We start from the raw sequence: 12,611 nt of genomic DNA on the forward strand, positions 1-12,611 counted from the left end.
GATATTAATTAGGGCTGAGCTGAAAAGGGACACCACTTTCACAAGGATCATTATCGGAATTGAAAGAAGTCTCCCTCTTTCTGCAGTTTCTGGTGAATCATTGCTAAGGGGCTGCAAAAGTGTTCATTTTCAAAGAGTTGGGCAGGACAGCAAAGGTCCATCCATCTGCTGATGCAGGACATTTGTTCAAATCTCATTGTTAAAACCACCACTTAAAAACTTACTATGGAGCCGAGTGTACCATTTTCTGATGAAGTCTGTTCCAGTATCCAAACAACTCATACTAACCAGAGACTCTGGTTTGTTTGTTTGTTTGTTTGTTTGTTGTTTTTTAAAAAAGTTAAGTAACAATATCCCCTCTTCATTTGAACCTAATGCTTTGGGGTTCTACCTTCCTGGGCAATAATTGTCTTTATTTAATTGTCTTTAATTAATACCACAGTATTATTGGTTACAGCAAATAGTCAAATCTGATTTACTACCTAGTATTCTGATGTCATTGTGCCCATTGTGTGGTCTCAAGTAAGAATGAAACACAGTGGAACTCAAGTGGGTTATGTGCATGAAGTACAAGGTCCACTCATGCAATGGCACTTTCCCCCTCCTCCTCCTCCTGTTCACCCCTTAAAACTGTTCTGGGGGGGTTCCCCCCCCCAACTCTCCAGAACAGGCTTAGAAGGCATGGGTGGAAGGAGAGGCTGGAATTTCATCGCATGAGCTGACGTTGTTCTGCACATGAAACAACTCTGTTGAATCCCACCAGGAGTTGTTTCCTTAAGAAGTCCACTGAAGTGGGAGCAAAGGAGAAGTAAAGTACCTCTGAGGGGTATCAGACAGTAGTAGTAGTAGTAGGATTAAAGCTCTGGGAGGAATCATCCTCACAAAATCACTACTTTCGAGCTGAAAAATGAACCTAAAGAAATTTGGTTCCACCATAAGACCATTTGTGCATCTTAAATCACAATATTCTGCTCTATATAAGCTGGTCAAAGAACATAAGCCCACAATGACGTCAATTAAGGATGGAAGCACATTATCTAAAGGGTCATATGGTGCATTCTTTCCTCTGCTATACAATTTTAGACTGCAGGTGGGGGGATTCACATTTGAATGCTTCTTCATATATAAAACTAATAAGTAAGGATCTAACTCTCGCTTTTTCTCTTGACACACTAGTTTCTATTCTGTATGGCATTCGCACCACAATTCTTCCACCTTTAATCTAAAATGGTACAGCCCATCAAATTGTGCATTATGACATGTTTTTGATTTTGTGTCTCAGCTGTTTAGCTGCCAGTTATTAAATACAGCTGTGGCCCAGAGCTTCCTGTGCATTAGATATGAGCACATATCTCTCTTGCATTCGCAATGGTCCCTGTCAATATTTCAGCAGAGGTAGGCAATTCACACACAGACACACACACACACACACACACACACACACACACACACACAATAATATGCACAGAAATTGGTTCTCTCAACTGAAATGAATGTGGGCATCATTTCCAAGTGGAGAAATTCCATATAGGCATCAGATGAATTCCCATGTTCATAACAGAAAGCTGGACAAGGGTAGCAATGTGAATGATTCCCCTCCCCCCTCCCCCCCAAAAGCTTTTTGTTTGTTGTAAAAATGCAACAGAGGTTGAAAAAAATGAAAAAAAAATGTCTTTTGATCTTCAGTATATATATACACATTCTTAGGTCCAACCCAATACAACGTGAGCAACAAGGAGATAGCACATTCCAATGATGCAGCTCATAATCATCATGGGAAAACCCAACCTGAAACAACAAGAAAAGATAATTGAAGAAACATCACTTTCTTGCTGAAATTCTAAAATCATTTAATCAGCCACAAATACACATAGTAACTTTCAGACCCAAGGTATTATTAATCACATAATTGATATTCATTGTTAGCCAGAGTAAACTCATTGAAATCAATGTAGTAGCTAAAATCAAATGGTTTCAACTGGTTTACTCTGGGTTTGACTTGATGAGGTATCACCTACATTTTCTAAAAATGCTGAATAAGAAGGCAATGCGCGTTTCACATTAAATCTAAAGAAGAGGTGGATGCATGACTCCTTCACAGAGTTTTTACAGATGCAAGAGTCATTCATACATCTACAATCCATCAAATCTCTCTAAAAACTACAAGTGGGCAAAATGTGGCTTGAACTGTCATGACTAATAGCCATTGAAAACAATGCCCTGGGAATTGGTCTCATCTAAAGTACCATTGCGGGAGGCAGTGCAAGACAGGAGTGCCTGGCGTGCTCTGGTCCATGGGGTCACGAAGAGTCGGACACGACTAAACGACTAAACAACAACAACAAAAGTACCATTGATTCCAAGGGGCTTAGCCTTAGCAAACTTGTGCTGGATTGTGCCAGTAATTTGGAATGCAGTAACTCGTGGATTTCATTTAGATGTCACCAAGGCATGTACTAGGTTTACCGGTGTTCCTCAACAGAAGAATTCTAGAACTGCCGAACCGTCTCTTTGGTTTTGCCAGTTTATGAGGAAAAGGGAAGAAAACTATAAAAATGCATGGTATCTGAAGAAGTGTGCATGCACACGAAAGCTCATACCTATGACAAACTTAGTTGGTCTCTAAGGTGCTACTGGAAGGAAATTTTTTATTTTTTTATAAAAAATGGAATTTTTATATGGGGTGCTATGGTCCATGGGGTCACGAAGAGTCGGACACGACTAAATGACTAAACAACAGCATAAAAATGGAATTAGCCATCAGCATTATGGTATATTTATCCAAGACTTCTGAAAGGATTGCCCAGATTGAAATGTGTTTCTGCACCCCAACTGTGGGGAACCTTTGGTCCTTCAAAGGCTACTGAACTACAGCTCCTGTCATCCTTGGTCACTGACCATTCTTGCTGGAGCTGATGCAAAGTCATAGTTCAGCAATATCTGGAGTGCCAAAGTTTCCCCAGCTCTGATCTACCCTTCCACATGTCAGATTATTTCTTGATTTGGTGTCTTCCCAATCATAGACTAATTTCTTTCACGTGCTGCATAAGATGGAGGAATTTGAAATGGGGGTGGGGAGCAAGGGGACCTAAAGGGTGTGTTGCATACCCTCCAACATTTCTCCAATGAAAATAGGGATGTCCCATTCCCTAATGATAATGTTACTGTTTATACCCCACCCATCTTACTGGGTTGCCCCAGCCACTCTGGGCAGCTTCCAACATATATAAAAAACATAATAAAACATTAAACATTTTTTAAAAAAACCTTCTTTGTACAGGACTGCCTTCAAATGGCTCGGGGGTCAGATAACTCTATACCCTCCAACATTTCTCCAATGAAAATAGGGACATCCTAAGGGAAAGTGGGACATTCCAGGATCAAATCAGAAACTGGGACGGCTTCTCTAAATCAGGGATGTCCCTGAAAAATAGGGACACTTGGAGGGTCTGGTGTTGCACAAAGGCCTCGTCACCATGTTCAGGAGGGATATGCTTTTAAAATTTGTACAGGGCTTATTAGGAGTGACTGGACCAAACAGATAAAGTCTGGAAAGATGATTATATTGAATCCTGCTGCCTTTTGTTTCATTGATTATATTCCACTCTGAGAGACCTTTATGTATTTTTAGTGATCCTAGGATATTTGCCTTTCATGACAAAGAATAAAAATTTATAGCCTTCAGGCTCTGTAAATCTGAGTTTTGATTAATTTAGTTTTAAGAGGAAAGCTATATAAAAATGGCATGCATCATTTTAACTATGGAAAATGTATTTTAATTATGTGTGTGTGGATATTGGCATCTAAGTAGCGTATAAGTTAAATTATAATAATGTGATGCCAATTTTTTTCTCATAATTTGAATTAATTACATAAACTTCAAGTAATTTTAATGAAAATAAAGTTGCTTGTCACCTGGTTTAATCATTAAGAAGCTTCATCTTTTTATGCCTTTTTAATGCTAAGTATAGTTTTTGTGCTTTTTTTTATTCAGTTGAAACATGTAGTGATTTTTAAGTAGAAAGTCCTTACATTTCCTTATCTCTCAGGTCACTTCCTGGCTTCCAATTGGTAATCTGCTTTATCTTTTCACAAAATTATGACTAAAATAATGCAATTATTAAACACCATTTTCAAATGTGAGAGAGGTGACTGTATGGAGCTAAAGATTAATTAAATGGTTACATCTGACTACTTTTCTCACAAGAAAAATTATTGCCATCTATCTCATAGCCTACTTTTTCTCTCTCTAAAGCATGCTTTTTTCGTTTTAACCAAATGAGACGAGAGGAAAATCTAACAAAAAGGCAAACCATAGCCATTTAAAGACATTCAAATAGAGCAATGTACATGGAGGGGGGAAGATGTAAATGTATTGGCAGTTGTGCCACGAATTCTTTTTCTTATGATGCCTTGCCTTGATATACAAGCAGTTGTATCATTTGAGGATGGGACAATATATATATATATATATATATATCTGCAAGCACATGCACCTAGATCAGGGATGCAGAAGCTGTGGACCTTCAGATGTTGTTGGAAGGTCCAATTCCCAAGGAACCCCAGTCAGCATGAACAATGGTCAGGGATGATGTGAGCTGTATCCCAACAACAAATGGGAGGGTGAAGGGTTCGCCATCCCCACTGTCTGCTTGTTCTCCATCCTCTGACATCCACTTCCTATCCCCGGATGCTTTAACCTTTGATACTGGTCTTGGAATTTATGCTGCCACAGAGTTGGGACCTCAGACCTGTATATGTGTCCTTCTACCAAACCCAAACGTACCTGACAACCTGAGGATCTCCCGGGTAGTGTTTAGACATGTGTGCATCCTCAGTGGCTTCTGCTGAGCCTTACCACTGGTACATCTAATCCAGGAGCAACCAACATGGTACCCTCTTGGTGGTGCTGGATTAACAGCTCCCATCACCCCTAACCATTGGCCATGCTAACTGAAGCTAATTGAAGATGTAGAGTAGACCAACAGTATCAAGATGACACCTCTCCACTATTCTTAACTCACATCAGCTTTCCCAGGAATCAGGCAGAGACCTCCTCTTGGGATACACTACTTGGAAAATATCACAGGGATTGAATCTAGGCTTTTACCCTGAGCCATGAGCCCTCTGACATACAATAGATGCCCGCAGCCCAATAGCAACAAACCACTGCTGCTGTATTTTGAGGATAAGACTTTATGCTACATATATCATGCTTTGAAGTCCAACCAATTTCCTGGACAGAGACTGAAACAGCACAGAATTCTTCAGATTACTTTTTAATGTCTGCCATGACTCACCTAAAAGCTGGGCAAGGGGGAAAGAGACAGTCCGTTCATTGTATATCACTGGTTTGTTCAGAGTTTATGTTCTCTCTCTCACTCACTCACTCACTCTCTCTCTCTCTCTCTCTCTCTCTCTCACTCACTCACTCTCTCTCTCACACACACAATTATAAAAAGCAACTATATACATTTTGAATACTCCTAAAATCTACATTATCTACTCAAACTTAAATGTTTCTGTATCTACTTGTTTCTAGCACTTCATACAGCTAGAAGTGTATACTTTACAACTTATGGCCTGGATCCTAAGATAAATTAACTTAAGCAAATTCATAGAAGGGAAGTTTCCAGTTCTCCCTCTCCCTCTCTGCAAGTCACCTATGGCTGCTGAAAAAGCTAGCTTGGGGTTTCAGGGCCCCTTGTAAAGAACATGAGATGGGCCTCAGAAGTTGTTGTGGAAGAGGAAGAAACAGGGAGCTTTCATTTTTGTGCAGCATAAAATTAAGTTTACGTGCAGCATAAACAAGCAAGCATTATACATATCTGCACTGTAAATGACCAAGATAGCCTATGTGCATGTGCTTTCAGATCCAAATTTCAAGCTGTTGTGGCGTCATTATCTTGGCAACAACAACTGCAAACAGGCAAAGCAAACATAGGCTTGGATCCTCAGACAGAGGTTTTCCATCCCATCCTCCTCCTTGTTCTGCTGGAATCCTCCTCTCTGGAGAAGCACATCCTCGGCAATGTGGATGAGGCTACCAAGCATGGAGGGAATGATCCCCAATGAGACTTGGAATATGTAGTGTTGGCCACCCACAGCTTTAAAGGGCAATTTGACAAATTAACAAAGGATGAGGCTATCAAGGGACTCCTAGTCATGATGGCTATATTACCTCCAGAATCAGATGCAGAATGTCTCTTATTACCAGTTGTTAGGGATCTGCTAATAGGGAGACTGCTTTTGTGCTTGTGGCCTTCCCATGAGCATCTATGGGATATGGGCATCTATGGGATGTGGGCATCTAGGCTCTGACAGCAGGATGCTGGACTGAATGGGCTTCTGATCTGATTCAGAAGGGCTCTTTGTATGTTCTAATTTTTGTATCTCATATATCAAATTGTAGTACAAATCATAGACATATCTCATAAAACACCTATTTCCAGCAACATACATACAGACCATCCCCCAACTGCCCCTACATTTTAGAGATGTCCAGAACATCCACTAAATTTTGGGCACCTGTTGTGCCAGACACAGCAGGTGGCTAAATTTGCTTTGTGATCCTTAATGCCACATCAAAATTGCTGTGGATTCCAGATAGCCTAGATTTGCATGAGAATTACTGCGTGCTTACCTACCAGTAATCATACACGGCAGTCACCAAGGATCTGAAAACACTGAATAAAACCTATAATCCTATTTTGCTCCGATTGCTAAAATTACAAGAATTACTTCTGGATTTCTGTGTCTTGAGTCTGTGCCCAGATTTTTACATTTAGCTGCTGTTAGCAATAACCCACACATCAGGGGTGGGGTGGGGTGGAAGAATAGATCTCAAGAAAGACAAATTAAAAGCTAGGTTTTGCTCTTCAAATTTGGAAAATCCTGCTGGATTTATTTTGTTGAAATCTGCACTCATTTTTTCAAACAAAATATGTGCTAAACATTATACTGACCTTCTAGAGAATGAACAGCTGCCAGATGCTTCCTATTAAGACAGTAAACTTTTGAGCCTCATAAATGCACACATTTTCTTTCCCAGAAAGCGTTATCTCTTCTACTATCCTTTTCCACAGATAACTTTCTGAGTCCTCATGAAAGCATTTCCCATTGCACACTGTCAGGTATCAAGTCTTGAACTTTGGTTCCTATCAAATGGCCACCAGTTTCCTACTACAAGTGGTAAGGGAGGACTTTCAACTGCTTCATTTAATTTGTAGATTAGCCTTGTAGATTAGCCTTCCCCAACCTGATGGTAGCATCATCATTATCACATAGAAGCAGTCACCAAGATGGTGCCCAGGTGAACAATGATACAACGATGGATGCCCTTCAGCTCGTCCCTTAGAGCAGGGGTGCCCAAACTTTTTTCAAAGAGGGCCAGATTTGATGATGTGAACATGCGTGAATCCTTTTGGGGGGGATTTTACCCCAGGGGGAAAACTGCTGCAGGGGAAGGATTAAACCGACCGGTGGACCTTGGACGTGCCTGCCTTAGAGCAAAGCAAGGCCTCTGAGACAAACATACCCTCACCGTCCCATTGGTCATGAGATGGTGAGCATGATTATTTTCTCTCTTAAGAAATACATAGAGCAGGCATCCCCAAAATTCGGCCCTCCAGATGTTTTGGACTACAGTTCCCATCTTCCCCGACCACTGGTTCTGTTAGCTAGGGATCATGGGAGTTGTAGGCCAAAACCTCTGGAGGGTCGCAGTTTGGGGATGCCTGACATAGAGCTAAAGGAGGGAGTTGGAAGAAGGACTTATTCTTTCAGCTCTAGGCCTATGTGCTTTCAGAGGCTCAGATTAATTCTCCTGGATCTTACTTTTATTCAGATTGCTTGGAAAAGCTCTGTGTGTGTGCGCGCGCGCACGCGCGCACGCACATTCTCTTTTTGTGTCTTGCAAGGCAGACCAATCTAGGGAGAGGGAAGGTAAGTGACCACAGGAGGTAGTGCCCATGGCACTTACTCCAAAATCCAAATGTGTTCACAGGCCTAAAAAGGTTGGCGACCTGAAGGAGCGTCTCCACCCCCATCGTTCAGCCAGGACACTGAGGTCCAGCTCCGAGGGCCTTCTGGCGGTTCCCTCACTGCAAGAAGTGAGATTACAGGGAACCAGGCAGAGGGCCTTCTCAGTAGTGGCACCTGCCCTGTGGAACGCCCTCCCATCAGATGTCAGGGAAATAAACAACTATCTGACTTTTAGAAGACACCTGAAGACAGCCCTGTTTAGGGAAGTTTTCAGGGCCATCTTAAGCCCACCCAGTGCCCTGGTGCTAGGTCCCTCCAGCGCCCCCCTCCAGCGCCTCTCCAAGGGACCGGGAGTGCCAAGCGGACCGTGGCAGCAGCGGGAGGCCACCTCTGAGGACTCCGTGCTGCGCCTCCTTCTTGTTTCCCCAGCGCTGGGTTCCGCTCAGTCAAGCTTGGCCACCAGCGCGCGCACCGCGGGACCAGCAAGAGATGCTTGGGCGCTGTGCGCGCGCTGGTGGCAAAGCTCAACTGAGCGGAACCCAGCGCTGGGGAAACGAGAAGGAGGCGCAGCGCTGAGTTCTCAGAGAAGGAGCACAGTCCTGGCCAGATCGCCAGAACCCTGCGCTCACTTGGCGCCCTTCCAGCGTCCGGCGCCGTGGTTCTCCACGCCACTAGCCTCTATGGCTAGGACAGGCCTGGAGGTTTTAATGTTCAATGTTTTATCACTTTATTATTATTATTATTATTATTATTATTATTATTATTCTGTTGGGAGCCACCTAGAGTGGCTGGAGAACCCCAGCCAGATGGGTGGGGTATAAATATATTATTATTAGCATCAGTATTATTCTCTAAAGTCCTAATGTACTGTTCATCCACCAGACAATGGGAGAAATGCAACACTATAAAATACAGCCATACACTGAAAGTGATCAAATAATAAAATCAAAATTTTAAAAACCACCCCTCTTCACTATGTCATTAAGACCACCAATTGAACAGTCATGTAAAAAACCACCAAGCTCCAAATAACAAACTTAACTGTCAATAAAATTAGCAGCAAACTGCCTGGGTGTTGAGCTTTCATCCTTAAAGATGTTGCCAAACCAGAACTCCCATATTCTCTGGCAGTACTGCCATGCTGGCAGGGGTTAGCGAGACCTGCAGGCTAAGATATATGGAGGTTATCAGCTTGGGGAAGGTTGTAGACTTCCCTTATGCACAGTAATGCTTTGGTAACCAAGAGGATTGATTACTGCATCATGCTCTCCATTAGGATGTCCAGGACAGAAGCTACAGCTGGTGCAAAGCACAGCAACACACCCCTCAAGAAGAATAGGGAGATAGGAACAGGTGTACTCTAGTCTAGGTGAGCTGCAAGGAATTTGCAGTTGCTTCGGGTACTATTTGAAATATTAGTTTCATCCTTTGAACCTCTATGCAGCCTGAGCACAGCGTAGTCCAGGGACTGCCTGTTCCAGCATGAGATTTTAAGAACTTCAAAGGAGGACCTGCTTTGACTTCCTTTCATCAAAGTAGTTAAACCTGCTGCGGTGTGAAGTAAGGCTCAATTCTAGGTCTTTGGAATAATATGCTGCCCCAGGATATCTACCTCTGCCTCAGCTTTTCTTTGTTTAGGAAATATCATAAGGGCTAATCAATGTGTATCACTAAATGTTACTGTATTTAACATGCACATTTGTGAAACAGAAATAGTTACTAAAGCAGTATCAGAACCACAGTAGGCAGGAAGGGGGAACTGAGCACTTTCCTCCTTACTATGATTCCAGTGGAAATTCTTTCATCCTGCCACCACCCCACAACACTGATTATTTCTGGTGGGTAAGTTCTTATGGGCACCCATGTGAAAGGAGGGCAGTTTTTGTCAGGACAGTGGCAAGGGGAAAAGGTCAAGCTTTCCCTCCCTAGTCACCAGGAGCCCAGTCCAGTACTGAGCCGTAGTCAATGCTATTTAAAAAAAAAATCATATTAAATTCCAGTGTAGTGTCATGGTTAGAGTGTTATGCACACTCATAACCCTCTTGAGCCCAGCCCAATTATTTTTCTTCTCCTCCGCTCCCTCCCACCACTAAGTCCTGGCGATGGAGGTTAATTGGGAAAGGGGAGAAGGAAATGGACAAGGAAATACCCTCCAGAAAGGGTTCGTCCACACTTCACTTGTCCCGTGCCTGGAAAGCATGGGTCCGACAGGCTTTCTGCTTCTCCTGTGCGTACTATCAATCAATAGATTTTAATTGTTTATAGCCAATGGCCATCACAATACAATATCCAGGGCCGTCTTAAGCGCCCCTGGCGCCGTGGAGCGACAGATCCCTCCGGCGCCCCCCTGCCCCGTTTCCCAACACGGCGGGCGGGCGGGCACAGCGCGGTTGTCGAACTGGCAGGCCAGCGGGCCAGTGGGCGCAGCTCGCGGCGCCCTCCTGGCGGGCCGGTGCCATGGTGCCCTGCGCCACCGGGGGTCTACCTAGAGCCGGCCCTGACAATATCAGTACACATTACACAACTATAGAATAAAAGACATTACATGCATTGCATGTGCTTACTGGGCATGAGTCTGATCTGAGCAGTTTTCCATTTGCCCCACTGCTTTCCCCAGGAAAACCCACTCTGTACCCCAGAATCCGTGCAGAAAACCCAATTAATGTTTGCTCCAATTCTGTGATAAAGAGTGGGTTTTCCCAAAGCCGAAGTGTGTATGAGCCCACCATCCATGCTTGCAAGCTGCGTACACAGTAGTAGTAGTAGTAGTAGTAATAATATTTCTATGGAACTCTTGGCCACCTGGAGATTCAAGGCTTCCCCTTGCCACATGCAGGGGACCAGGCAAACCTGGAGACTTTCCAGTCAGCTTAGGACACCTGGTAACACTATTCACAATGATTTGAAAGCTCTTAAACATTCCACAAAGAATTTTTAAAAATGTAGTTCATGCGATTCAGAAATCAAACATAGTACAAGGGCACCAAGTTAAAGCATGAAGAAACTCACAGTAGGTGCAACTTCAAAAGCAAGCAAGCAAAAAAAAGAGAGAGAGAAGACGATGACGAAATGGCAACTGCAGCTGGGGAATAAAATGACCTTAGTGTGAAATTAAAATCTGCAGTCCCCATACAAAATGAATGAATCCAGCTGATAACGATGAAGTTAAAAATTAAGGCGCAGCAAACTGTGATTCAAACATGTGCACAAAGCAACAAGAATTTGATAGCACAGAACGTAATTCAACAGAATGCCATTGGTCATCCGAATTAATTTATTATACGTTTTCAGAGAAGTGTACATAATTCACCAAATAAAAACCCAACGCTGTGATGGATAATGATTTCATGCTGCAAGCTTGAATGTTATAGAACAGTTTTAGCAGACTGTTGAATGCGGTATCAACTAAACCTAGTCTCAATTGCTTAGAGGTTTTCCAGAGGGCATTCCTCAACTTATTAACTGGCTTATTTACACCAGATGGTGCACACTAATATGTTTTGACCACTACAGCATCCTGGCACTACTGTTATTTATTTTACTTTCAATATGTTTAATTAAGAGAGTCACTGGCAGTTATTGTGGGCAATGCTGAGCATATGTGGTCTGATTTGGTAAAGGGCATCTCCCCACGTCCCTATGTAACAGAAAGGCCAGAAATGGGGGTCCTAACAGCATGCAGTGGGCGCTCCTTAACATACACAGGCCTAATAAGCCCATAGCTGCTGCATTTTGAGGGTACTAATTCATGTTATGTCATATATCACACTTCAGCATCACACCAATCTCCTATACACAGTCTGAAACAGTGCAGAATTTTTCAGATTATCTTAAATGTGATGTCGTAGCTCACCTGAAAGCTATGGCGAAGAAAACCCAAGCTGTTGCAGCCATTGGTTATATTTTTTCCATCACACACGGCTTTAGGGATTCTTCAAGCAATTTTACCAGGCAGCTATCTGCCATAAGTAGCTTTTCCCGAGTTTCAATACTGCGGAAATCTACTGAGTCCTCTAAAACTAAGATTGCTCTATATCTACTTGTTTCTAGTACTTCATTCAGCTGAGTGCACTTAAAAGACTATATTTTTCTTGCTCCAGAGGAAAAGAAAAACCCCAAAGAAGGGGGCAATACTACTGGAACATGTTGTGACTCAAAAATGAACTGCCAGAAGCCTAGAAATGCATAGTCAAGACAGATATTTAATACTTAAGCAGTCAATTGTGCATGCCTACCTATACTGCAAGTGCCTAGAGGCAGTTTTATATACCATATGCTGGTGTATCAGAGCAGGTCAAGGACTTTTTTTTTAGTTAGTGGGTTTCCCAGCTGTTCCTTTTGATGCCACACATTACTCAATAAGTTTGCAGCAACTTTCTCAGGATACACGCAAACTTGAAATAACACAGGACTGGCCGCATTTAAATCCCCACGCGTACAGCAAGGACTTCTTCATGTGTGCTGCAACTCAGTGCAGAAATAGCCTAAAATGTGCCCCAAAATCACCAGCAGCAACAACCTATACACCAGAAACACAAACGCAGGGACCAAACCTTTCAAGAAACCCACATGCCAACTCTGTCCCCATATCCACTCAGGCATCAACAGGACCTAACATCATCAGGCAG

General features: G+C 42.8%; 1 protein-coding gene across 1 annotated transcript in view; it reads right to left on the reverse strand.

Moving 5' to 3' along the window:
- Positions 1-1,648: 1,648 nt before the first annotated feature.
- OCA2 (OCA2 melanosomal transmembrane protein) overlaps positions 1,649-12,611 on the reverse strand; it is a 158,917-nt gene continuing 147,954 nt past the window's right edge. The window contains exon 24 of the mRNA XM_035115521.3: positions 1,649-1,788. Coding sequence (XP_034971412.1) covers positions 1,704-1,788 — 85 coding nt within the window. The 3' untranslated portion in view covers positions 1,649-1,703. The remainder of the gene's footprint in view (positions 1,789-12,611) is intronic.

Source organism: Zootoca vivipara, chromosome 4 (genome assembly GCF_965207765.1).
Source record: "Zootoca vivipara chromosome 4, rZooViv2.hap1.1, whole genome shotgun sequence".
Taxonomy (NCBI): domain Eukaryota; kingdom Metazoa; phylum Chordata; class Lepidosauria; order Squamata; family Lacertidae; genus Zootoca; species Zootoca vivipara.